Source organism: Heloderma suspectum, chromosome 8 (genome assembly GCF_057233095.1).
Source record: "Heloderma suspectum isolate Gila_16-S chromosome 8, 16-S_ref, whole genome shotgun sequence".
Classification (NCBI taxonomy): Eukaryota; Metazoa; Chordata; class Lepidosauria; order Squamata; family Helodermatidae; genus Heloderma; species Heloderma suspectum.
Window position 1 is genome coordinate 17,328,775 of NC_139465.1, and position 22,740 is coordinate 17,351,514.

General features: G+C 45.7%; 1 protein-coding gene across 2 annotated transcripts in view; it reads right to left on the bottom strand.

Moving 5' to 3' along the window:
* LONP2 (lon peptidase 2, peroxisomal) overlaps nucleotides 1-18,219 on the bottom strand; it is a 64,372-nt gene extending 46,153 nt beyond the window's left edge. Inside the window, exons 1-7 of one of the 2 annotated variants that reach the window (XM_084813014.1) lie at nucleotides 17,877-18,219; nucleotides 15,475-15,709; nucleotides 13,129-13,260; nucleotides 10,712-10,834; nucleotides 6,452-6,615; nucleotides 4,608-4,702; nucleotides 4,175-4,433 (exon numbers count right to left, since the gene is read on the bottom strand). In XM_084813014.1, the coding sequence (XP_084669140.1) occupies nucleotides 4,175-4,433; nucleotides 4,608-4,702; nucleotides 6,452-6,615; nucleotides 10,712-10,834; nucleotides 13,129-13,260; nucleotides 15,475-15,709; nucleotides 17,877-18,133 (1,265 nt within the window). In that variant the 5' untranslated portion in view covers nucleotides 18,134-18,219. The remainder of the gene's footprint in view (nucleotides 1-4,174; nucleotides 4,434-4,607; nucleotides 4,703-6,451; nucleotides 6,616-10,711; nucleotides 10,835-13,128; nucleotides 13,261-15,474; nucleotides 15,710-17,876) is intronic. The other variant, XM_084813015.1, reaches the window with a different exon arrangement.
* Between the last annotated feature and the right edge of the window lie 4,521 nt (nucleotides 18,220-22,740).

Genomic DNA, 22,740 nt, shown 5'->3' on the forward strand with positions numbered 1-22,740 from the left:
TCCAAGTTGGGGTTCTCCAAGCTTCCTCTCTGGGTTTTAAAGGGCTGAGAAAGGCAGCTGGAATAGCACTGATGTAATGTGGAGGAACGTTTCCTGGTTTCTGCCTAATCGCTACACCATACCGGCACGTCACTGGCAATTTAAAACACAAAAACTAAGGGATGAGTACTCCTAGCTTTGCGCAGGAGGGGGACATACAACAAACACAAGAATGGTAGGGCAGTGTGGGTTAAAGAGGGTTGCGTTGTCTTCCCGCCCAAACTTAGGCATTCTAGTGGTGCGACAGCACTGGGACAAAATCCAGAGGTTGTTGTAGAGCTGGGGTGGGCAGCACATGGCACCTTGCCCTTCTGTGCAATCCACACTGCACCCCACCGTTGCTGAATTTACTGCAGCAGAAGCAACAACAACACAAAAAACCTGATAGTTTGCTGCTGAATTTTAGTGGCATAGAGGCAAAAAGGGCCCTGTTTAGTTTTAATTTAAAGCTTAATAGGCCCTTTTTTGCTGCCACTGCACTGCCAAAATTCAGCAGCAAACAACAACCCTATGTGTGCTTGACGTGCTGCTCTTAACACTCAAGGGAATTTCAAAAGTGGGCTTCACTCTGGAACCCAAGGAGATGGGGTGAGGAATGAGAAGCCCCTGCAAGGGACACAAGCCCTTGTGCACACGGTGCATGTGTGTCTTTTGCTCCATGATCTTCCAGAACATTGCTAGCAACTTATACTGAAACTAGCGGACTTTATACTGGAGTCCAAATACCCACTCTCTTTAGAAGAGCAAGTTCTCCTTAAGGTTCCAAAACGTAAAGCATTGAACAACCTCTAGTGGTTCCCATGTGAATAGCAACATGTCATCACTGCTTCTGAAAAGTGTATTCAACAGCCAAGGGATGTATCACCAGGTTTATCTGCCTTAACCCCACACTAGTTCACCACGCAATTCCACAACATGACATTGGCTAGATTTAGCACGTGGCGATGTCCATAACAATGGGAAACAAGCTCCTTGAGGTGGGCCATACAGCCACTCCCATATTTGGCACGCTAGGGAATATTGCGTATATCAGCCTTCCTCAACCTAGTGCCCTCCAGATGCATTGGACTGCAAGCCCATAATCCCTAGCCAACATGGCCACTGGCTGGGAATTATGGGCTTGCAGTCCATCACATCTGTAGGGTTGGGGAAGGCTGGTAATAGGTATGTAGGAATGCCAATGAGGTGACGTCCACCACACACACACACACACACACACACACCAGAAGGCTTTAAGTAGTAACAAAGGTCTGCATTGTTTGACCATATTAGCCCTGTTTAGGCATCAGTAATCCCTTCCTCCAACAAGGGAGAGGAGCTCTTCAGTGGTAGCCCCCCCCCCCCATCTGTGGAATGAGCTCCCCAATGAAGTTCGCCTGATGGCAACATTGTTATCTTTTCGGCACGAGGTTAAGACCTATCTCTTTCCCCAGACATCTGGCAGCACATGATGAATTTTCATCGGTCCTAGATGTGTCTTTAGTTATGACTAACTGTTCAAAGTTGTTTTTAGTTATATGCTATTTGTATATATTGTCTGCGTGCTTTTATTAAGTGGCTTTTAACTCTGCATATTGTATTTTAATGTTTTAACTTCTGTAAACCACCCAGAGCGCTTTGGGTATGGGGTGGTATAGAAATAATACATACATACATACAAACAAAAGGGCCACGGGGCTATGCATGGTAGACCCATGCCCAACTTCACCGTATGTGCCAGCCCCACACGCTCAGTCTCTGTCCTTCCCTGCTAAGCAGGGAGATCTAAAGGGGGCTCCTACTTGCATTAGCTAGAACACAAACAGAAGCCACCACGCCTAGGGAACCCTATAAAGAAGGGTTGCTGATGGCGCAGATCCGTCTGCTCATGGTGAGGTGAATGCCAGTAGAAGCCCCATCAGACCTCCCGACTCAACACTGGAAGACCGGGAACTTAGGGCCAACACACATGGCCCTGTGCCCCTTACACACGTTGCTCTACCTTGTTCAGGCATAACACTAACTATTCTATCAACGCAATTATAACAGCTAATGGAAGCAGTGAAAATATTCCAACAAAACCAGTAACAGACTGATTCACAATCATCTATTGTTACTTCCCAGTGCCTTGATAGAAAAAAGCATGAAAAGGAGTCGGCCGGCCAGGTCATAGCAAGCAATGCAAGCTAAAACTGCACAAAATGTAAGCAGAATAGGCTCCTTAAGAGTGGAAGAACGAACACTCTTCCCTCACTTGGCTAAAGTTGCCTTTTCCTGTTCCGTAAACACACGCTTCCTTTCCCAAGAGGCCATGTACACTAAATTCAGACGTTTGCCTCCTCCTAACAGGCCTCCATATGTGACTTCATAGGAAGTACGCAGTTTGATTTACGCTTTTCCAACCCATTTTCAGGAACATAAATCTCAGTGCACCAGTTAACTTCGGCAAAACCTTAAACCTTTTCCTTATTTGGTGCAACCCATTCCAACAGAGGACACAACATATGGTTGTCACAACTTGCTCAGCCTCCTGCTATTGTTTTTTCCCCCTTCAAATCATCTGCAACAAGTCTTTTCTTGCTGTTTCCTACTCCTTTTGGGGTGATCTTTCTTGTCACCCTCATCTAAATACTCGGAGGGTGTATTTCACTGCCATTACTACTACTACCAACGATTGCCATGATTCTGGGCAGGGCTCCTCCAAAACCTTCTTTTGTTTTGTTTAACTCAGACTGGCTCCTTCCCCCATCACTGCAGATGATTCTCATATTTGACCCTCTAAGCCAGCTGTTCCCAACCTGGTGTCCTACAGATGCTTTGGACTACAACTCATAACGTTCCTGGCCACTTTGACTATGCTGGCTGGGGTAGATGGAAGTTGAAGTCCAAAACATCTGGAGGGCACCAGGTTGGGGAGGCCAAAACTATTTATATTGTTAACAGGGCTGCAACCTTTAACAGGTAAAGTTATCACCTGTCATCATCACGAACAACTTGGAGGCTGGGAGGCAACTCACCAACGCCACATTTGACAGGCCTCTATCTTCGGATCCTACTGAGAAATTCCAGAAGGAACTACACAGCCTGAAAGAATTTCCTACAGATATGCAGAACCAAATTTACACAGACACACCTCAGGAGCCTCAACCAGACATCTTCTGTCCATTGCCCCAAATACACAAACGAGACAACCCTGGGCACCCCATTGGTTTGGACATTGGTATTATCACAGTTTGACTATCAGGTTATATGGACTCCATTCTCAGATCATACGCCACCAATACATCAAGTTACGTATGGGATACAACCGCCTTCCTGAGGAAACTACAATCTAATGACAATCCCCCAGAAAACACCACCCTAGCCCTGATGGATGTTGAGGCTCTTTACACCAACATCACCCACAAAGATGGGCCAGAAACCATCAGGAATATCATCACTGATAGCGCTATAATGTATCCAGCTGCCAAATTCTGCCACTCTGTACTTACCTATAATTACTTCCACTTTGTGAAGAACATATTTTTTCAGGTCAACGGCACGGCCATGGATACTCATAGGGTTCCACAGTATGCCACCATCTTCATAGCTGATTTAGAACAACACTTGCTTTCTCAGCTCCTTTAGCCAAAAGCCACTTCTCTACCCAAGAAACACTAATGATGCCTTTATTCCATTGACATGGACAGAAGGCCCTGGAGAAATTCCACCAGGACTTCAATAACTTTCAACACACCATCATCGTGAGCCTAAACCAGTCCATACAATGGGTTCACTTTCTGGACACCACTGTGCAACTACATAATGGACAAATAAACAATGGGAGACCCACTGACTACTACACTGAACATATTTACAAGGGAGTAAGCCCCACTGAACTCAATGGGACTTACTTTCAAGTCAAACTGCATAGGATTGCACTATAAATAAATACAATTTGTAGAAGGATTTAAGGCTGCTACTGTGTTAGTTTTTCTCTGTTATGGGGATTTCTCTCCAGGTCAGAAAAAAAACATATGGGTACAAATTGCAGCATGCCTTTCTCCACTGGGAATCCAACGCATCTGTCAAGGTAGAGGAGCTGGGGAAAACAACAAGTTGAACACCCTTCTGCCATTTGTAAGTCACCAGTTAAAAAATGGAAAACCCAAGTTACCTGTGCCCTCGGATGTCAGACTGGTCACACACTCCGCCCAAGGCAATCCGGTGGAACTCTCGGCCCAAAGTCTTTGCCACAGATCTTCCCACACTCGTTTTTCCAACTCCAGGAGGGCCCACAAAGCAAAGGATGGGTCCCTTCAAGTTGTTCTTAAGTTGTCTGACTGCCAAATACTCCAACACTCTCTTCTTCAATTTCTCCATAGCATAGTGGTCATTGTCCAGAAGAATTCTTGCTGCACGTATATCGAGGCGATCTGTTGACCAAATATTCAACCTTCTTAAATATCAAGCTAAAACATTTCTGCTCTTCAAATAACCACAAGAATTTGTAACCCTGGGAACACTACGAATATTTAAGTGCAAGATTTCCCTAAATTTTCAAACAGCTAGCAATCCCAGCCTATGAAAACATACAAGGTTCCCTTTACCTTTTGTACTTTTGCTCCATGGCAGTTCCACCATCAGTTCCAAATAATTTCGGGTTAAGGCATATTCTGGCATTGACTGAGGCATCTTCTTTAACCTGGAAAGATAGATAAGGATAGATAAAATTGATCACTAACAGCCCAATCCCAAGCTTCACAGATACTTGCACCAAAGTGAAGAGCACAGACTGTATAACATCGTAACACCTGATATGCTCACTGATATCATATTGGGCTAAATGTTTATGACTACGGTACGAGCCCCCAATGAAGGCTATAGTGCAGGGGGCCCTGATGCAGCAATCGTCTTAAAGCTAAGCAGGTCTGATTCTGGTAAGTACCTGGATGGGAGACCTCTTGGAAACATTCTGTATATTCCCTTGTGTTTTACTGAAAGCTGGATATAAATCTAATAGATAGATAAACAACAAAACTTCCCACAAATACAGTTATTGTACTCAGAAATCCCATTTAATACATATGAAACCACAGTGTTATAAATCAGAAGCAAGGACCAACTTTATGAAACTAGGGGCACAATCCTATGCATATTTAGACAGAAATAAGTCCTACAACTGCCAGCATCCCCCAGCCAGCCAAGTTAGCTGGGGAATGCTGAGAGTTGTAGGGCTTATTTCTGTCTAAACATTCATAGGATTGCACCCTAAGGCTGTAATCCTAAATAATCCTCAGGAGTAAATCTCCTTGAAAAAAGTAGGATTCAACATCTAGATAAATATGCACAGATTGGAACTGCACAAATGTCGAAATTTTGACATCATCAACATTTACCAAGGATGAAAAAGATTTGTCAGGAAAATTATTAACATGATGTTAACACTTACTGATTTCTGACATTAAAAGAAGCAAGTTTGTATTGAGGATGTTTAAATAACAAGGGCAGAAGTCCTCCTTAAACTACAAAGGCATTCCACAAACTACGGTCAGGAAATACCTTTATTAGAACCAACCAAATATGCACAAAACTGTGGGCAAGCTTTCAAGATCTCTTAATCAGGCAAGATGTTACGAAAAGTAGCGGGAGGGGGGAATTGTTTGGGGGGAAGTAGACTTGATATTACAGTCATTAAGACTGCAGGGTCACAGTCTTAAGATGGAATGGGGGAAGAGTTGCAGACTTAAACTGATTAGACTCTACCAGGTGTCATGCAGGTTTTAAGTTACACCTAGGGCTCTTGGGGCAAACAAATATGTAATGGCTGATCCCCTCCCCATTTTTGAAAATAGAAAAGCCAGTAGTTAGCTTGGATTTGTCTCCAACCTTAATCGAAACACACAGATACCTTAATAGGCAGACAAAAGGAAAGGGAAAGATTTCAAATGAAAATAAAACTGTCTATCCCAGCCTGGTGCTTTCTTTATATTTTGGACTACAGTTCCCAGTATCCCCCAACCAGCATGCCTTGCTGGGGTAAGCTGGAAGTTGTAGTCTAAATCTGGTGGGCACCAGGTTGGGGAAGGCTGAATTAAAACATGCTATAAGAAAGTTCTGGAGTAGTCCATCACTTTGCTGTTCATTTTTGGCTTCAAGAAATCTTATAACAAAAAAGGAAAACGAGGGGCTTTTAGATATCCAAGTCATCTTTTACTCACTTCAAACTTATTTTTTCCATTTTTATCATACCCCAGGTTTTGCCCCAAGAAGACCTTCATCCAGATGCTTTATTTAGATTTCCTCTTTTATACAAACAACCCATTAGGAAGTACAGAGAATGCAGTATTTCTGAACACAGACACATGGGAAGCCAGGCAGGAGCTCCAATGTGAAAGTCTGTTTTTTTAAAAGGATTTTAAAACCACACAACTTAGGAAGCTAAGCTACCTACCTCTTTACCTCTTTTACACAAACTTTTAGAGCTTGCTCAGGCATACTGGAGGCTCGGATTTTCTTTTCGAGGATAACGACGTCATCATGGTCTTCATCCTCTTCCTCATCTTCGGCAGAGCCTGAAATGTGAGTGATCCTTCGAATGGGACGTATAGCTACCACCTAAAAAGTTGAAAAGCACAAGAGTAGCAGCAGCTTTCCATGTGTGGCTTCGTGTCTACTGCAGCAAGCAACCAGGTACCAAATGAATTCAGAATAGGCTAATAATTACTTGCTGCCAAATACAAATACTAGAAGCCCAAAGACATTGGCCTGGTTCACACATAATGCTAAGCCATGGTATGGTTTGTTGAAATCTGGCTTGTCTTTGTGTTTGAACTCATCCCCAAACAAACAAACCACGGTTTGTTAACCAGCTATAAAACACAAACAGAACCCATGGTTTGTTGTTGGCTTATGAAGTCTGGTTTGCTTAAATGGATTCTTCTATCAACTATATCCTACAATAAAAACAGAGACCATATAAAATTGGCACCAAGTCTTTCCCTCTGATTTCAGTCTTCCCCAAAGTAAGTTCCCATAACTAAATTGGACAGATCATGTGCTGTAATGTGCATTCAAGCCCTATGTGTTTTAGATAATGACTGCTCTCCTAGTTCATTTGAGGGGAAGTGTTTGCCTTATTGTACATACATAACTTGCATTCTAATTTCAACAAATGACACAAGACCACATCTTCAAGTAACTTGAGTTATAACCTAAACGTGGACTTACAGCATAATCTTATACATGTCTATGCAGCCCACCTGACTTCAGTGGGGCTTACTTCCAGGTAAGTGGGCACAGGATTGCAGTCTTAATTTTATTTCCGGTTGAATATAAGCAAAAGCTTATGTAACACACATACAATTGCAATCAAAATTATTCAACCCCCATTGCAAATCAGGTTGATTGTCAAAATTTACAGACTTTCAGCTGTTTGCAATGAACAAATCAAACAAAAGCAACTGAAATAGCTCGACACAACAAATGTTTCAAGTGGTTTCCCCAAATTCAACTGAAAACGCAACTTCTAATGACTTCTCCAGTCTCAGAAGTATTCAACCCCTTCATGGCAAGCATCTTTAGTACTTAGTAGAGCACCCTTTTCCTGTTATGACCTGCTGCGAATGAGATGCATAGACAGACAACAGCTTCTGGGAGCATTCCTGAGGAATTTTAGCCCATTCCTCATGAGCAAATGGCCTCCAGTTATGTTCTTGGGTTTGCGTGCTGCAACCGCCTTCTTCAAATCCCACCAGAGATTTTCTCTGGGGTTCAAGTCAGGTGACTGTGATGGCCACTGTAGAATCTTCCAGGACTTCTGCAACCAAGCCTTGGTGGAATTTGAGGTATGCTTGGGATCATTGTTCTGTTGGAAGGTCCACTGACGCCCAAGCTTCAGCTTCCTCACAGACAGCATGACGTTTTCTCCTAGGATTTCCTGTTAAGTCAATGAATCCATCTTGCCCTCCACACACTGCAGGTTTCCAGTGCCAGAGGATGCAAAGCAGCCCCAGAGCATCACCAAGCCACCAACATGCTTAACTGTAGGTAGAGCGTTCTTTTCAGTGTATGCTTCATTCTTCTTCCTCCAGACATACCGCTGATCCATCGGGCCAAAAAGTTCCAGTTTTGTTTCATTGCTCCACAGAACAGAATCCCAAAACTTCTGTGGCTTATTTATATGATTTTCAGCATATTGGAGCCGACATTTCTTGTGCTTTTGGGTCAGTAGTGGTGTACGGCTTGGAGTTCTGGCATGGAAACCTTCTGCGTTTAGTACACGCCTTACTGTGCTCGCTGAAATCTCAGTGCCTGTTGCCACCAAGTCTTGCTGCAGGTCTTTTGCAGTCAATCAAGCGTTTTTCTCAGCCCACCTTCTCAGAAATCTGGTTGCAGCCATTGATAGCTTCCTTTTTCTGCCCCGTCCAGGTAGTGTAACCACTGTTCCTTTAACTTTGAACTTGCGAACTATGCTTCCAACGGTGTCTCTAGGAACATTCAGTGCCTTCGCTATCTTTTTGTATCCTGTTCCTTGTTTGTGAAGGGCGATGATCTCTTCTCTTAACTTTCTGAACCACTCTTTTGACATAGCCATATTTCTAACATGCAGTCACCCGTGACACTCAACAAACCCCTAGCCAGTTCAGGTATTTCACGTGTTCCAGCTCAAGCACACCTGGTGCAACTAACGAAGCCCTTGATTAGTTGCATCAGGTGCGCTTGAGACAACACCTGTTTTGCATATTTGTGCTGTTGTGAGGGATTCTATCCAGGGGGTTGAATACTTTTGAGACTGGAGAAGTCATTAGAAGTTGCATTTTCAGTTGAATTTGGGGAAACCACTTGAAGCATTCCTTGTGTGGAGCTATTTCAATTGCTTTTGTTTGATTTGTTCATTGCAAACAGCTGAAAGTCTGTAAATTTTGGCAATCAACCTGATTTGCAATGGCGGTTGAACAATTTTGATTGCAACTGTAAGTGTTAACTCGTTTTACATTCTTGAGGCTTTGGACGGCATTGTTTTTGGTGGCATTTTATATTGGCTCAGATCCAACGAACCGTCAGTGAGACAGAAAACACATTGGTGCTGTTTGGTTAAAATGTGTGCGAGCAATAGTGGAAGACTTCTCACGGTGCAGCATCACACTGTATTGGGGGTTGCCTTACGGTACAAGAAACACAGTGAAGCAAGGAAGACACAGGCTGCAGCATAGATATACCAGTGGGCCATAAATGGGTCTTGAAAAGAACTTGTGCAAAGGGACAAATTTCTCTCGATATGGGGGCTTCATTCCCAACTAGTGGGCTCTCCCACACTGGAGGCGTTCAAGACGAGGCTGGACAGCCATCTGTCAGGGATGCTCTGACTTGGATTCCTGCACTGAGCAGGGGGTTGGACTCGATGGCCTTGTAGGCCCCTTCCAACCCTACTATTCTATGATCTCTCTTATGCTAGATTGGAAACAGTCCTTCCATGGGCAGCAGAGCGGAAGGGCACCTCTGGAACCAAGCCATCGTCTTTAACTTCTGTTCGCTGCCTTGGAGGCCCAGTGCAGTGGACAGGGTAGAAATGGTTTAAATAAGTAAAATAAAGCCAAGTTTGCCCCAGAAGAAGAGACATTAATGTTCTTTTATTCTTTACAGCAGCCTTCCCCAATCTGGTGCCCTCCAAATGTGTTGGACTAAAACTCCAGGCAGCCCCCAGCCAGCACGTACTGGACATTGTAGTCCAACACATCTGGTGGGCACCAGGTTGGGGATGGTTGGCTTAGATCAATGGTCACCAATATAGAACTCTCCAGACGTTTTGGACTACAGCTCCCATCATCCCTGACCATTGGCTATGAGGACTGGGTCTGATGAGAGTTGTAGTGCAAAACGTTCAGGTTGGGGAAGGCTACTTCTCAGCTAGCTCTAATTTTAATATAAACAAAATAAGCATTTTGTACTAGTCATCCAATGCCCACAAAGCTAATTGGTGGGAGATTCAGGACAGAGAAAAGGAAGGACTTCTTCACACAGCGCAAGTTAAACTACGCAATTTGCTACTGCAAGGCATAGTGATGGCCACCAATTTGGATGGCTTTAAAAGGGGGTTGGACAAATTCCTGGAGGAGAAGGCTGTTGATGGCTACTAGTTGTGATGGCTGTATGATACCTCCAGTTTCAGAGGCAATATGCCTATATACACCAGTTGCTGGGGAACATGGGCGGGAGGGTGCTGTTGAGCTCATGTCCTGCTTGTGGGTTTCCTGTGGGCAGCTGGTTGGCAACTGTGTGAACAGAATGCTGGACTAGATGGCTCTAGTCATCCAGCATGGCTCTTCTTATGTTCTTAATATTAGATGAGAAAAAAACTTAGGTGCCTTAGGATCAGAGGAAGCTGCCTTATACCAAGACAGACCATTGGTCCATCTAGCCCAGTATCATCTACATTAGCAGGCAGCACCTCTTCAAGGTTTCAGGTAGGAGTCTCTCCCAGCTGTACCTCGAGATGCCAAGGACTCCACCTGGGACCTTTGGCATGCAAAGCACTGAGATATGGCCCTTCCCCAGTTTAATTAAATTGAGCTAATGAATGGTCTTCCGCTGTTGCTAAAATTGTAAGAAGCCATTAAAAAAACTATTGTGTCTTGTGACATATTTACATTCTGCGAACCATATGTTAAAACCTTTTTGCTTAAAAACATTAAACCATTTATTTAATGAATACCCTTTTGTCGTCATCCTGTTTGGGCTTTCTAGTTTTCTGAAGGAGCTTCAAACCTTCAATCTGTCTAACAAGCAAAGGAATGGTCATCTTGAACCGGTCCTCCAAGACAACAGCATCTAAAATCTAAGAGAAAAGCACAAATGTTAACAGCACAATCCTGTCAGGCGTGGACAGGAGATCTGAAGGCAGGCGAACTACCTCATCCAAAGCCCTGCCAAGCTCATGCTGGCAGGACAGAAATGAAGGAGGAGTGGTGCTTGTGGTTCTGTTTCCCACCCTGGCCGTAGTTTTTTTTTATTTTTTAGAGGGGGTACAAATCCCCTCTCATTGAAACCAATGGGAGGGAATTAAATCTACTCCATCCACCGCCATGTGTCTGGGGACTGGGAGAACCCTCTCCCAGCAAATTCCCCAACATAACCTCTCCCCACCCCCTGTGATGTCAGAGTTCCAACATCAGAGACAAACCAGCTGTGGAAGTTTCTGCAACAGCTGGAAGAGTTGTTCTGAGGCTGGATCCCTTCTGAGGACAGACCTCTCTTTCTGCTGTCAGGGGGGGACAGTGGGAGGGGGGAGGAGATCCTATAGATCAGCCTTCCCCAACCTGGTGCCCTCCAGATGTTCTTTTTTAAAAACTTTAATTCCCATCAGTCCCAGCTAGCGTGGTGACTGGATAAGAATCCTGGGAGTTGTTGTTCAAAACCTCTGGAAGGTACCAGACTGGGGAAGGCTGCTCTAGATCCAATGGTTCCTGGGATACCCTCCCAGGGACCAAATGATTACATCCTAGGCGTATCTCTTTCACTGTATTCTCACATTTTTAGAACACCCCAGGCCCCAAGCTCAAAAAATACATTTGCTTTATTTGAAACGTGTCTGTGTCGCTGTTCAGGAAAAATCAACACAGAGTCAGCTATAGCAAAGCTGTCTTGCTTGACCTCTTGCATTGGCCCATTCTTTGGACAGAAGGAGGAAAGAAAACAAACTGGAGCCACATCATAATAAGGAGATGCTGAACCAATAACCTGTTCTGTCCGCTGATTCTGCTCGTATATTTTATCAGGCTATCTGATATTGTCTTATGTGTTTGTCTACGCTGTCCCTCAGTAGAAGAAAAGTGGAACAGATATTTTAAAAATAAGTATGCAGTCCTATGCATGTTTAGACAGAAAAAAGTCCTACAACTCCCAGCATGACTGGCTGGGGCATACTGGGAATTGTAGGACTTTTCTGTCTAAACACGCATAGGATTGCGCCCTAACAAGTCTCTGAAGTCAAGGCTTTATACCCCACTGAGAATGCTGAAAAGGGGAACAGTTGTCTCAGGCTGATGAACTGGAGAGGAACAGGGGGTTGTCAGGATTCAGGAGCGGAGGAACGGAAGCCCAGTAGCTACAAGTAATCAGGTTTAGGAAGAGATAACATACAAATTTGCCTTTTACAGTCCATCTAGCTCTGTACCATCTTGTTTTGACAGCAGCTTTCCCAAGTTTGGGTGGAGGGTTCCCCCCCCCCGCCCTGCTACACATGATCCTTTGACTGGAAGATTGACTCTGGGCCCTTCTGCATGCATGTTACCCCTTCACCAACATTTCTAGAGGTGGTGACTTGTCTTCCCTTAGACCAGCCTCCTGCAATACGGTGCCCTCCAGACGTGTTGGACAATAACTCCCAGCATTTGCGACCATTGGCCATGCTGGCTGGGGCTGATGGGAGTTGAAGTCCAAAATGCCTGGAGGGCACCAGTTTAGAAAAGGCTGCCTTAGACAAGCAGAATACAAAATCTGAACTTATGCCTGTGGTGAATGCACAGAGTCACATCGGTTTTAAGATAGGGAGTGTATGCAGAAGATAGTCAGTGCGGTGTAGTGAGAGCCAGTGTGGTGTAGTGGTTAGAGTGTTGGGCTGGGACTCGGGAGATCTGGGTTCTAGTCCCCGCTCAGCCATGAAGCTCACTGAGTGTCTTTGGGCCAGTCACTGACTCTCAGCCTAACCTACCTCACAGGGTTGTTGTGAGGGTAAAATGAAGAGGAAGAAGATCATGTAAGCCACCTTGAGGTCCTTGGAGGAAAAAAGGTGGGATATAAATGTAATAAATAAAACAAAATAAAATAAATTAGAATAAAAGTACCATGTCAAAATGTACTATGAGGATAGCATGATTCTGAGGATGGAGGTAGCATACTACATGCTACACTACATACCACCTACTACATACACTACATACTACATATCACTACATACTACGAGAGTTCAGTATATTTTTTTATTTAAAGCAATAGGCTCAAAGCGATTATTTCTGTTCCAGCACAGTGTTACTTGCTCATTCTGAGGTGTGAAATTCAGGAATACACAGATGGCTCACGCCTGAGGCCCTGTTTTCCTTGTTCTGCCTAATCCAAGCCAGCATACTCTACCTGAAGCTTCTCCTGGTTGCTGGTACGGATGATCGAAGTTAATATATCTGGTAATGCTTCCCTAGGTAGATTGTCCAACAGGCGTCTCAGTTTAACCACTGCAGGGATCGACATATCCAGCAACTCAACCAGCTTCACCATGGAAGGGAGGGGAAAAACCGTACAGCACATTTTTAGCACTGGCATTCACTGGGATCACTTAGCTCTAGAAACTGATACCAATATATAGTGTAAAAAGGATTTATTTATTTAAATATTTATTTATTTAAATGTTTAAATTATTTATTATTTAAAGTATTTTTATCCCACTCCACAGCCAAAATTATAATCAATCAGAGAAAAAGACAATCCCTGCTTGCAGGCTTACAGTCTAAAAAAAGGCACAACGCAAGGAAAAAGAGATGGGGACGGAAAAGGAAAAAAATGAATAGACTGTCTCTAGAGCTGGTGGAATGGCCCTACGTTTCCTTCTCATCTCCCGCAGAAGGAGCAGTCCAACTGAAGTAGACCTTGATGTTTCCTTGGCCTGCCCCTGCCTCCCTCATTCCTTCTTCTTTCTCACAGGGCAGCTGACGTCAGTTACCCTGGAAGATGGGTAGTCCAACTGGGGCAGACCCTGTGATGTTTCCACTGCTTGCTCCTTTCGCCCTCGCTCCTATCTGAAACCATCTGAAACCCTCTTGCTCACTTTCTCAATTTCAGTCATTTAAAAACAATTTGTCTTCAGGTGAATTTCCTTCAGAAATCTACCTGAACAAGTACAGATGACTGGGATCAAGAAGTCTGTTAGCGCAAGAGCTGGAGGGGTTTTCTGCTGCACAATTTGAATGCAGTTCTGATGCAATTACCCTCAGAGTTCCTTCTCTTTGCATCATATCTACTTTCTCCCAGGGCAAGTGGCAGCTGTTTTAGCATGCAGTTATGAGCCGCATCCTAAAACAGCATATGTAGGCTGCTTATGGGCTCCCTTACAGAATCCAGAATGATCAGCAAAATAAAGAGACCAAACTCTCTTTGGCCATCTGTCAGGTAGGTTAGCACATATGTGCCCGGAGGGCTCTCAGCACAGGATAATGAGAGTGTTCAGCTCTCATTCATGGATAAGGAACTGGGTTAAGTCAATACACATGACCTGAAGGACAAGTTATACCAAATTATTCAGTCACAACTCACACTACCATTTTACGAGGCACTCTTGCATTTTGAGCTTTCGGTAATGACGTTTGCAAAAGGTGAAATGTGCACATGTTGGGCTTGTTGTAGACTTCTGACAGTCAGAGGAAGCTGAGCAAAAGTATAATTCAAACAGAACTGTCAGGAATGAGTCGAAGCTCCTTGAGATGTCTCACAGCTCCGATTCTGAATCAGAGTTGGAGCAGCTAGATCAGGGTCCAGGGGACGGACCCTCCCTAGTGAGCCATGACATTGGGAGAGATTCCTCCAAAGGCCCTGAGAAAAAGATGGCCCAGGCTGAGTCCCTCCTCCCTCCCCCCACTGTGGGAACTCAAGTTTCTGAGGAGGAGGAGGAAGAGGGGTGTGTCTTGAGAGATGCAAGGACATGTTGCAAAGCAAAGCAGGAAAAGTTAGGGGCAGGGCTCAGATGCTCAGTCAGATTAGCAATTCTTGGAAGCCAACATAGGAGGGAGCCTCTAAGGGAGGAGCATCACTGTGAAACAAGTCTGGCTGTGAGGTTGGCACCTAAATGGTCAGCAACTTCCACTACCCTCCAGTTCATCTCCTCTAATTAGGGATCGCAGATTAGTTGTTTAAGGGCCTGAGGCAGTCTGAGTTTCCTGGTATCTTCATTTGTAAAGAGGATAGTTTCTAGCAAAATAAAGTAGTGTTAGCCTGAAGCTTTGTCTCCTTGTGGTGTTGATTGTGAAGGGGGAAGGATGATCCATTTCTCACAAGTACTATACAGCTGGAACTAGAGGCATGTAAACTGAAGCTGCTTTTACAAAGTCGGACCCCTGGTCAGTCTCGCCTAGCCTCCCTCAACCTGGTACTCTCCAGGTGTTGCACTACAAATCCCAGCAGCCCACTTCTCACACTTGCTGGGGATGATGTGAGTTGTAGACCAACACATCTGGTCGTAGTCAGCCTGGGAAAGGCTGGTCTAGCTGAATAATGGCTACTCTGCAGGACACATCCATCCACGGTCTCAAATCGAGGCCTTCCCCATCCCTGCTACCCAGGACCCTTTTAACTGGAGATATCAGAAACAAAACTCAGGGCTTTCTGCACACACAGCATGGACTCAGCCATCGGGCTTTGGGGTCCTTCCTTTAAACCAAAGCCATCTCAACGGACACCTAGGTCGGCGTTTCCTACTTCAAGCCACCTAACCTGCACTGCGTATTTGTAGAACTGCTCCGACAGCTCTCCCAGTTCCTCCTCAGATGCAGCCTTGTTGGTAAATTGTTCCAGTCGGTCCAACTGTTCGACATCCGCCACGGGATAGGGCTTTTCCTTCACCAGCTGCAAAATCTGGAATCTGCAGAGGCCAGTGATCAGCAAAGTATAATGTGGCTTTGGCCAGTTGCTGCCCACCACCTGAACTGCCAGCGCAGCTGTGCCAATCCTGAAAGTGTCAAGAAGATCTGTCTCACATGCAACATCACAACAGGAAGAATGTACTTGGGTGGGACCAATTACTTGTATGGTAACTGGTAATCTCAGGATTTCACTCAAAGAAATAGGACTAACATTGATAAGCACAGGAAGCTGCCTTATACTGAGTCAGAGTATTCGTCCATTTAGCTCAGTATCGTCTACACTGACCAGCAGCAACTCTGCAGGGTTTCAGACAGGAGTCTTTCCCTGGCTCTACTTGGAGATGCCAAGGATTGAACCCAGGACCTTTCACACGCAAAGCATGTGCTCTACCACTGAGCTCTTGACAATACGAGGCTACTGACTGTATGCAAGACTAAGGTCAAGAGCCAAAGAAGCAATGCAGGGGAGAATGTCATGTGCCTTCATTTGTTGTTTTCATTGCTGCAGTTTTCTGGCTGAAAAGACAAGCTGCTTGTTGAACTGACTAGAGACTTGCCTCTTCAACAGTGGGAGTTGCTGGACAAAGCCAAGCGATGCTCCACTTATATGTAGAGTTCTCCCTTGCATGCACATGCCCCTTCTTTGGATCGTGCCCTAGATCTGCACACACACACACACACACACACACCCCAGACCACTCTGCTCATGCATCTCCTGAACTCTCAAAATAGCAGAAGGAGTTGTTAACATCCCCGGACATGTACCAACTTACTTTTTCTGCGTTATTTCATTTTGTTTCATTTCCAAAAAGTAGGGTTCTAAAGCTAGCAATCAAACATTTTAAACAAGTAACTGATCCCCATAAGAGTTAGAAACAAACAATACTAATGAAAGTTACACCTTTGCATATTACAGGACGTGGAACACCTTACCCATTTTGTGCTCAACACTCCCATGCAAAAGGTACAACTGGATGGCCAACAAAATGTAAACTTCATCATCAACATCACCTGAATTACACTAATGCAACAGAGACCTATAAAAGAGCCTTATTAGCAATGGGCACAACTAAGATGCAACGAGAAATTGTGAATAATGAGTTATTAAACCGTGGAGGTAATTATTACTGACTTTTAAAGTGTTTTTTTTTTTTAAATTACTGGACTACATTGTAGATTTATATGGATACACATGTACATAACATAATACAAGGATGTTTTTCTTTTTCTTTTACTGTGCATTCAAGAAATATTAAAGTAACAATCTTAATGTCTCAAAATCACTGCATCGTTAAACGATAGGATATTAATTACTTTGATCCAGCTGGCAATTATAAAAAACAAAAAAAGACAATAGGTGTATAAAGCACACACATGCTAAGTGATTGCTCTGTTAAAAGGTGCTGGGGGGCAGCGAGCTATGGCAACAAAGGGGTGTGGAGCCACCATGCAGGACAAGGTGGCTGTCAGGACATCAGAGGGGGTGTCATCACCATGGAGGAAAGTGACAAGAGTCAATGACAGGAAGGAGAGTGGTCCACAATGAGAGAAGGGAAGGGTGTCACTATGCACAGGCAGTTTCCATGCCAACAGAGTGTTATACAGCCTGCCCAGGGTTTACAGACAGGTGAGAGGGAGAAGCAGTTCCCATGACGACAGAGGAGTGGGGTCATGTCTCCGGAGACGGCACTCACCATGACAACAGTGGGGTTGGAGCTATGGTATAAGTGGGAGGTGGTTATAACCACCGAAGGGAAGTTACTTAGGAAAATTAGTTTGATAAGCAGGGTATTAAATAATAAACAATAATTTAATCATTAAGTTATTATTTGATAACAATCAAATAATAAACAGTAATTTAATCATGGCTCAATATACAATAAACGATAACTTACTAATGATTAAATAATAGCAATAATTAAATCATGGCAATAACTTACTACTGATTAAACAGCAAACAATAAATGCTCTATGTAATAAGGGATTAAATGAAAAGCAATAGTTTCACGATTAAATAGCGATAATTTAGTAATTATTATTAATTTCAGTACGGTGATGAGTCATTTCTACATAAACTGTACGAGTTATTTACGAATTTTAACCCGGGCAGTAAGACTTTGAAAGCTTAACGCGCTGGCCCCGAAATCACCACACCGCCGAGGGGCAGCGGCCGGGGCCGGGGCCGGGGCCGGGGCCGCGGCGGGGGGCGCCGTCACCATGGCGACGGCGGGGCGCGCGCGCGGGGCCGCGGACCTGTGCAGCGGGGGCAGCGGCTCGAGGTCGCTGGCCGGGTCGCCGGTGTCGGGGACGACGCCGATGATGGTGCTCTTGAGCGACGTGCCCTTCAGCAGCCGGCTCCGCACCAGCTGCATGTTGCGCGGCGAGTCCACGCTGGCGCGCATGGTGGAGCCCGGCAGCAGCACGGCCTCGGGCGTCAGCAGCAGCGGCAGGCGGCTCGGGATCTGGATGGCGCTGCCGCCCGACGACGACGACGACGACGACGGCGCCATGGCCGGCCGGCCGGCAGGGCTGGGCTCCCGCTCAGGGCCGACCGCGGGGCGAAGTCCGCGCGCCGCCCGCGAGGCCGCGCTACGGCGGCCGCCGAGGGCCAATCCCGGCCGGCCGTGCCTTCGCGGCTGCCCCCTGCAGGCTGCCGAGAGCGTTGCCCGGCCCTTGCGCGAGCGGAGTCCCTCCGGAAAATGAACGGCGTTGGCGGGTCGGAGAGCGCGTTCATTTTGTATTTTATTTTCAGTTTTTAACTGGGTTTTGTTTTTGTTTTTTTTACCGTAACGTTGCAAAAGGTTATTCACAGCGCAAATCCCGTTGCATGCATGCATGCATCCTTGTTGTTGTTGTTCAGTCGTTCAGTCGTGTCCGACTCTTCGTGACCCCATGGACCACAGCACGCCAGGCCGCCCTGTCCTGCGCTCTCTCCCGGAGCGTGCCCGAGTCCATGTTCATCGCATCGGAGATGCTATCTAGCCATCTCATCCTCTGCCGCCCCCTTCTCTTTTTGCCTTCAGGCTTTCCCAGCGTCAGGGTCTTTTCCAGGGAGTTGCATGCATGCGTGCTTGGAAGTAAATCCCGCTGGTTTTAATGGGGCTCAATTCCAGGTACGTGTGTTTCATCAAAACAAAACACGGGAAGCAACCTTTCACGCCTCACTTTCTTCCTCTGCATACTTTCCCACGTTTCATAGGAGCAAAAGCAGGAGCCGCGGTGTATCTGAACCGCTCTGAATTTCCAGAGGGCTGGCCCCTGCTAGTCTATTGCAGCAAAAGCAACAAAGGGCGCCATCCTATGCCTGTTCAGACAGAAAACAAAGTCCTACAGCTCCCAGGGATTCCTGCCAGCCATGCTGCCTGGGCCTGTTGGGAACTGTAGGACTTTCTGCTGCCTAAATCCCTACCGGATTTATAAGCTTTTATGGGAAGCTTAAGGAAAGGTTCCCCCTGTGCAAGCACCGGGTCATTGCTGACCCCTAGAGGGACGCCGCTTGTGCTGGCGTTTTCATGGCAGACTATAGTGGGGTGGTTTGCCAGTGCCTTCGCCAGTTGTGGCTACCTTTCCCCAGCAAGCTGGGTCCTCATTTTACCGACCTCGGAAGGATGAAAGGCTGAGCCAGCTACCTGAGACCCAGCTTCTGGTGGGATCGAACTCAGGTCGTGGGGAGAGTTTCGGTTGCAATACTGCCGCCTACCACTCTGCGCCACACTTATTCCAGTATAAATTTTACAGCCCCTAGTGTAGCAGCCATATCGGGGGTCAGACTAAGTAGCCTCATGCAGTCTCATGCTTCATGTTCTTGCTGAGCTCTTGCTCTCTGAAATATATGTTTGTAAGCTGACGAGACGCAGGAATTTCTTATCTTGTCAACAAAGGCTAAGGTCATGGTGATATGTATGTCTTGTTCTCTGCTGTTCTCTTCTGTTCTCTGCTTATCATAGCTACCCTATAACCCATTTCTTGTATTATAAACAATGGTGCTAGGAGAAGAAATGTTAAGGACTGCAACCTCACACGGGAGGGAGAGGAGGAGCCGTTTCCTATGTGTCACAATATCTATAAAAACAATGTGCTGATATAAATCGGGGCTTTTGGCTCTTTGGAAATGATTCCAGCCTTAAGCCCGCGCGTTAAATAAAGAAATTCTTTTTCCTTCACTCTGTGGTCTCTCTGACTCTGAGTTCTGCAACACTAGAGTGCCACAAGACTATTCGCTGGTTTTTCTCCTGCTGCTGTAGGTTACATTCATTTAGATCTGCAATAACCTCTCCTGTGGTCGTTTCTCAAGCAAGGTACATCAGCAGAATGGTTTGTATATACACTCCCATATGCACATAGACACCCACTCTTCCTCCGTCCACCCATATTAGCAGGCAGAAGTGGGGATGTTTAAAGTTTACACTTCCCCTCTCTGCCTGCTGAGATCAGGGGATGGGATTGCTATTGCTCTGTGTGTGTGTGGAGGGTGGGGGTTAGGGGGCAGGGGAGTTTAAACCCTCTTATTCCCCTCCCCACCAGCAGTTCCTATCCAAATTGCTGTTAGCAATGGGAAAGCAATGGTCTCAGCTGCGTTGGGATCAATGGGGGTGGGGTGAGGCTGAAGCCCTCCACCATAACATGATCAAGATCATCCTGATGCTACTAATAGCAGCAGAGAAACTGTGTTTCTCCCGCCCCCACTCGTCAGCTGAGCTAGGGCCCATGGGTTGTTCACCTGTGGGTTAGAGGGAACTGCAAGGACTGGGGAGGCCCAGGATCAAATCACCCACTCGGCCATGAAGTTCCCTATCCTTGAGCCAGTCACTGTCTAATCTACTTCACAGGGTTGTTGGGAGCAGCGGAGGCTGGTGGCTTCGAGGTCAATGGGGCTGTGGGTTTCAGAACTCTAATGGAGCTATCCAAGGTGCTGATCCCGACCCCCAAGATGGGTTCAGCAACTTGGATAGCTGCTTTAGAGGAGGAGTTCTGCGTTTCAGTCATGACTGAAACCCTGACTGGATGCACAGCCCCACTGACATCAGGGCCACCAGCCTACACTGGTTGTGAGCCTTACGGGGCAGAGAGACGTATGCTGCTTTGATCTCCTTGGAGGAAAGGTAGGATAGGAATATAGTAAATAAGAGTCTCTTTAAAAAAACTCCTTAGGTTGCAACCCGAAACATACCTGGTGGAACTGTTCGACGCTGGAACAATGCCCTGGAAGATGAGGACCCCTCCTTCGCTCCTTCAAGCAGAGGCTGATAGGCTATCTCTCAGGGATTCTGTAGATCATGGTTAAGGAACCTAGTGTCTTCCAGATGTTTTTGGACTGCAACTCCCATAAACCCCAGACAACATGGCCAACGATCAGGGATTATGGGAGTTTCTAGTCCAAAACATCTGTTGTGCACCAGGTTGCCTATCCCTGCTGTAGATGCATCCTGTTTCCCAGGTCCTGTATTGAGCAGGGGGTTAGATTAGATTACCTTTAAGGCTCCCTTCCAATTCTGTGAATCGGGTCAGGCAAGTCAGCTTCCTATTTGTCCATCTAGCTCAGTCTTACTCTCACTGGCAGCAGCTCTTCAGGGTCTCAGGCAATATTTATTTATTTATTTATTTATTGCATTTATACCCCGCCTTTTTTCCTCTTGCAAGGAACCCAAGGCAGCTTACATTATCCACCTCTCCATTTTATCCTCACAACAACAACCCTGTGAGGTAGGTTGGGCTGAGAGTCTGTGACTGGCCCAAAGTCACCCAGTGAGCTTCCATGGCCGAGTGGGGACTAGAACCCAGATCTCCCAGCTCCCAGTCCAACCCTCTTGCCACTACTTTTCCATCTCCAGCTACCTGATCCTTTTAACAGGAGATGCCAGGAATTGAAGCTGAGATCTTGTGCATGCAAAGCATGCGTTCTTCCATTGAATTATGGACCTGACCCCCCTCCCCCCCAGTTGAAGACCATTGCTCTTAAACTCAAGATGCATCCCCTCCATGACAGCCAGGAAAGAATCTGAACATCTGTGTGTGCGCATGTGCATGGAAACACACCATCTTTAAAGGGAAGAGAGGGACGAATATCGGAAAACAAGGGCTGCCCTTTGGTGAACAGGGACAGTTAGAGCATATGGATTTGGCTGTGTTTCCCAAGTACGAATCATAATAAAGAAATGTTAAACACCATCTTACGTTACCATCATGTGTGCCTTGGCACACACGAAGAGAGACCAGGGGCAGTTTTTTACAGAGACCATGAGTCACTCCACACAGGACCCTGAAATGTCACATGTAGCAAAATCAAAGTTGCCCTAGCATCATGATGAACCGGCTGCCTCAGGTGGCAGATTTTAAGCAGTTACTTGGGGAAATGGAGTGAGAGATGGGACAGTGGGCTCCATCCACTGAGAAGTTCCTCTGCATAGCCCCCATTGAAATGAACAAGAGCTGCAGAGAAGAGAAGCAGGGATAAGCGATTGCCTCTGCCGAGAGACAAACAGCCTTTGGACCTCCTTCAACCATCATGTAACAGCAGGCTGAACTGCTGGCTGTTATAAGAACTGTAAGTTTAAGAACTGGTGCACGGGGTTGGTTGTTTTTCCTCCTCCCGCCCCATCCCTTTTTCCTTGTGTGCCATGTCTTTTAGAATGTAAACCTGGGAGCCTTTTCGGCTAAAGAGATTGCGAATAACAATCACAACAAAATCATCCCTATCATATTTATTTATTTATTTCCACAAGACTTGCACAGAAAAACATCCCAGTGGACTGTGATCACTGTTGTTGAGGGGACATGATACCAAATGATGAATGACCTGGCCTGAAACTCTGCCTTTAGTAGTAGTAGCTTAATCTAGAGAAATCAACAAGAGGTACTTTTTCACAAGGTGGAGATAAAGGTGATTCCCTGCTAATGTATGCAGATCAAGCTGCTGTTAAAGGGACAGAAGCAAGGGTCATTTAAAAAAAAATGTTGGTGATGCTCTGGAGAGGTGGGGGATGCATTTGGACTGTCATGTACCAAATGATCTTGAGACAGCCCTGAACAAAATAGACAGAATTACATTCATCACTTTGAACAAACCGTATCATTTTCTACTGAAGAAATAACTTCTGTATACGGGGAATTTTGGATT